General features: G+C 31.0%; 1 protein-coding gene across 1 annotated transcript; it reads right to left on the bottom strand.

The window, feature by feature from the left end:
• Positions 1-851: 851 nt before the first annotated feature.
• Positions 852-2,084, bottom strand: LOC103852686 (MLP-like protein 31). Its single transcript, XM_009129583.2, has 2 exons — positions 1,821-2,084; positions 852-1,430 (listed from the first exon to the last, which is right to left on the bottom strand). Exons 1-2 carry the CDS (start codon positions 2,017-2,019, stop codon positions 1,153-1,155), a joined length of 477 nt encoding a protein of 158 aa, XP_009127831.1. The 5' UTR covers positions 2,020-2,084; the 3' UTR covers positions 852-1,152.
• Between the last annotated feature and the right edge of the window lie 3,283 nt (positions 2,085-5,367).

Raw genomic sequence — 5,367 nt, forward strand, 5'->3', positions numbered from 1 at the left:
TTGTAAACAGATCATCATGTCTCCTCAAAATATATCAAAACTAGGTTTCAATTTCTTTGCGCCGTGTTATCGGTATTAACGCCCGCTGTGGTGGTGGGCCTCCGGCACGTGAAAGTCACGCTCCAATAAGGGTGCAGTGAAACCTATTCCACGCATTAAACCACTAGTCTAATACACTGTTGGTTATGTTTCAATTTCTTTTTGTATATCTTTCAAATGATTTTAAAACAGATCTTAGTGTTAAATGTTTATGAATTAGAATTTTAGATTTTAGGGGTAGAGTTTAGGGATTGAAATTTGGACCCTTTAAAATTTAAAGTTTATGATTTAAAATTCCGGATATAGGATGAAAAATTAGGGGGTAACAAAATTTATTTTATTTTTAAATAGTTTTTTTTAAATTGTTTAGAAAATATTTATTTATATTAAATTTGTTATACGTTAAAGATAGTTAGCTTTTTTTAGATTTTAGTGAAAGATATTTTGTTATATTTTTCTATCCTACGCTATGTTGTGAACAAAACTATTTTGTGGTATTTGAGAAAATTGACTTTTTATATAATATTTGGATAACACATATGTTGATTTAAAGAATAATATTTTATTATAAAAGGAATTAAATCCATAACACAAATTAACCAAACCCTTTATATTATAACCAGGTCACCACCTATGTGGTTAAAAGTTATTTTACATAGATTACATCATATATGGTTCATTTGTATTCCTCTCGATGGAATTTCTTGTTATCTCGTTGCAGAAAGGTTTTAGCAAGGTTTAATTATCCCGCCCCCCACCCAAACTCAAAGGTTTTAGGAAAGAAAAACAATTAAGTTGAAGAAAGGTGGAAATAATAAGAAAAAATATTATATTATAGCCAACGTGGTGGGTAGGGTAGTACCGTAGTAGCATACATAAACTTTAAGTAGCCTTGTAGCTACACTCCTACTACACATCGTTTCATATTAAAAACTTCAAACATAACTGACGACTGTTGTAGTATGCATACGTACACGCATGTCACACCAACATATATCTCTTATTCTCTTAGACAAACTCAGGCACCGCTCATTATTTATTTCAAATACATAATTAAGCAAACATCCTTAAGACGAGAGCAAACACACACACACACATACGAGGAGGGGTCCTCTATTCTTCGGTCAAGAGATGTTCGTCGATCCCTTGGGACATTTCAGTAAGGAGCTGGACAATAGTCTCAGGGTGAGCCACCTCCTCACTAATTTTCTCATACTCAATGTGCCAGTGCACAATACTTCCGGACCCTTCATGCTTAGGGGTCGCCTGGATCGTCAACACAAAGTTCTTGTACTCTTTCATGAGATCACCTTCTATAACCCTCATCTTGAACAGGTTCTTCTCCCGATCCACAGCTTCTATTATGTCCTTCGCCACCTTTGGCTCTCCATCTGTACCAATTAGTTCAAAATGTGATTTATATACACAGATTTATTTTTGAGAATCAACATGAATGTAGTTTAAGAACATATCATAAGCATGTATATTAGGCCTAATGTATATTATATGCAAATGATGGTATTACAGTGGTCATCCCCTCGTGGATATTAAGATTAATTTCTGCTCTGAAAATTAGTTTTATTTTTCTTTCTTTTTGAAAATTAGTTTTCTTGTTTGAAATTCTCTCATTATTGAAACATGTAATCAGTGGTAGTATAGTTTGGTGACCGTCTAATATCACTTCAGTGATCGTTGCATATCTAATTAAAAATGAGTCTTAATTAGTTTCAGTTTTGAATCAATAGAATGTTTTTATCAGATAGTGCATAAATTTAACTTGCCATGAACGTAGTTCCAGACGATGATAGAGCCAACTTTTCCCCATTCGCCGTCGTGCAGATCACATCCCTTAATGTGGCCTGGAGTTGCTTTCGGGATATGGTGTGGTCTCTCTGCGAACATGTGATGGAACTTCTCAGCCGAAGCTTTGATCTCCACTTCTATCTCAAGCTTCCCCAGCAAACTAGACGGCTCTGCCATGGTTTTTTCTTATCTTGGGAAAATAGATGGTTAGGATTTTAGGAGAGTGAGTTATCTTGTGAGTTTTAGCTTGTCTACTTATAGAGGAATAAGCAGTGATCATGAATGTACATTGCCTAGCCGTATAAACGGATGCCTAAACGGGTATATACAGAGATATATTTTTACACGAAATATAAGTATAAGATAGATATATATATATATATATATATATATATATATATATATTATTTTTGAAAAAACTGAACATAAATATATTTTAAACCCACTTTTATGTATAAGTATATAGTTTAACATATATATATATAGCTTTAAATTATAAAAACTAAAGTCATTTTAAATATATAAAGATGATAAATTTAAAATGATTTTGCAACAATTATACTAATATCTACAGTCATATAAATACATAAAATAAGGAAAAGTAATATTAATAATAACGTTAATAAAAAATAATAATAATATTAATAGTTTACTTTTTTGAATATTAATGCATAAAATCCGCCTAGACGTCCGTGTAGACCGCACAATATCCGCCTAAACGCTATTATTCGTCTGAATTATATAAATCCACACAAAAAACTGTATAACATAAAAACAGTACGGTTAGCTAACGTAGAGCACCTAAACGCCGTCTAAGCGGGTGCCTAGACCGTATTTTAAGACACTGGGAATAAATGAGCACGTGTTAGAATAATGGAGATCTTTTGTTCGTTTAAAAATTATCATGAATAGTTTTGTGGCCCAAAGAATATGTGGTCACGGAAAAATCTTATCATAAGAGTTTCTGTAGATCAAATCCCCTTTATATATACCATTGAGTATTACAACATGTTTTCGTAGTCACGTGTTACCACTAGAATAACTTTTAGAATCCTTTGAAAAATTACTGGATCCATATAAATATATATTATACTTTTTATTAAACTAACTATCAAATTGATTAGGATTGTACAAAATAATATTTTTTCTTTCTTCAAGTAAAAACTATGAAATTACCTAATATGATTAATATATATACGACAATTGATTATTATGAATAATACATATTTGATAACAATTTTTATATCTTTCTTTTTTTTTTTAATTTTATATTATTACATAATCACATTAAGCATATAATAAAAAAATACATTTTTTCATATATGTTAAATTTTGATTTTTTTAAAACAGCTATAAACTACTAAAAATGGTAAAATTCCCACATTGAAAATTTTGTGATCGATGATTTAACGTTTTTTTTGTTTAAGCAAAATACAAATGATCATAAATCGTATGAATATGAATTCTCACTAATAGATATCCATATTATATATATATATATATATATATATATTAATATAATTTAAATTAAATTATACACTATAAAAAATAAAAAAATTTAATTTCAAAATTTGCGGTGAAAAATTATTTTGATATTATTATCTTAATTTTGAAATTTGCATTGAAAAAATTTACATTAAAAGTTTTGTGATGAAAAGTTTAAATTTTTGATACAAAAATATATATAAATGTTAAATAAAATCATATGAGTAGAAAGTGTCAACAATAAATATTTACATTAAAATATACTACATATATCTATGTCAATATCACTAAAATTTAATTATAGAGAAATTAGGCCACATATATGTAGAAAAATTCATATTTAGGTAAGTACACTAAACACTATTGACATTTCTATAAATGTCCATCTTTTTGAATTGACACTTATGTAATTCACTGAATTCATAAAAATTAAAAAAAGAAACAAAACTCATATCAATGAAACAAAAACAAGAACAAAATCACTGTTTTATAGAGGTAGAAAATGAAATCACTTACAGAGAATCAATAGTATACAAATCGAGATCAGAAAACCTAATCCCCTTTCGTCATTTTACAATCGCTGTTACCTATTTGGCTTTGTCAGTTGCATAACTTAATTTCTTTTTCTGCATATTAAATCTTAAAAATAATTAAAATGAGTTGTAATATGTTAACTCTTCAACAATGATGATACATTTAATTGACCAATATTTGTATTCGTCATTTTACAATCGATACAGATTGTAGTGTTACAAAATGTTAAAACTACTTAATGAATAAATATTAGTATAAAAAAACTCACTCTGCGCATGCACGCAGGTTATCATCTAGTACTTTATTAAAACACAATACACGATCAGGCTCCTGCGTATTACGATGGATCATTATATGTTTAGCCAATGATCAAAATTATCACGAGAGAACCAAGCATATTGAGGTATCACTTTTTGAGAAATGAGAATTAAATTGAAAATGAAAAAAAGTAGAAATTGCAGATAATCATGTTGACATGTTCAATAAGTAGGTTTCTCACAATAAATTTAAGTATTGTTTGGACTTGTTAAATATATCAACATGTTAGTCTGGTTTTAAAGGGGATCTGGCCTGAAAGATATCTGATCTAAAAGAAAATCTAGCCTGAAATAACATCTGGTCCGAAAGTACTTCTGGTCCGTTGGAATATCTAGCCCGGACATCTGAACCAAAGAGAGTGAATCTAATACATATGGCGCTAGTGAGCCTATCTGGTACATCTGGCGTTGAGGAGGAGTGTATCTGGTACATCTGACACTGGAAGGTGCATTTGATGCATCTTGTACCTCTATTTTTGGAAGATTCACGTTACAATAGAGATTCGTTAATGTGCTTTAAATAACGTGATCCGTTAATTTGCTTTAAATCTGGATATTGCATCTAGGCGATGGATGTTGCATCAAGTGCAATATACCCACTCGGTTTGTGTCAAATGTGTTGCATCAAATTGTTATGGATGTTACATCTGATCATGAGCTTAGATACATAAGTTCATATATGTTGTAGTCATGAAATCCATTGTTCAACCATAGTCTCACCAAACCTCCCAAACCGGCCACCTAGGAGACACCAGCGACATATGTTCGGTCCACAGAGCCTATCTCGGCAACCAAACGATTTTTTCTATGAAACCAATTTTCCAAAAAGGATAACTAATCAATGAGTCATTGAGGCTTGGAATTTAAAGCAAAGCTTCACGGAACAGAAAGTTATGGATTTTACAAACTGGAGGTTTTCCAATCCGTCCAGTTGCAAGTATCAGCCCTTAGAAGTGGATTTCAGCCCAACCATGAAGCGCCCTTCTTCAGAATCAATCATGGGCTTCAATGCGGATTTATTATCTTTCCAGGAAGACCGAAATCAGAAGAATTGGTCAAGAAAATACCAAGATGCAATCAATTTCACAAAACCGGCCAAACCGACATTGTTTATGGAAAGTCTCCAACGAATTCAATTTGGTTCGACCCAGAGTTATCGATGGAAGCCAGGATATTATATCAACCATCC

This window comes from Brassica rapa, chromosome A02, assembly GCF_000309985.2.
Source record: "Brassica rapa cultivar Chiifu-401-42 chromosome A02, CAAS_Brap_v3.01, whole genome shotgun sequence".
NCBI lineage: Eukaryota > Viridiplantae > Streptophyta > Magnoliopsida > Brassicales > Brassicaceae > Brassica > Brassica rapa.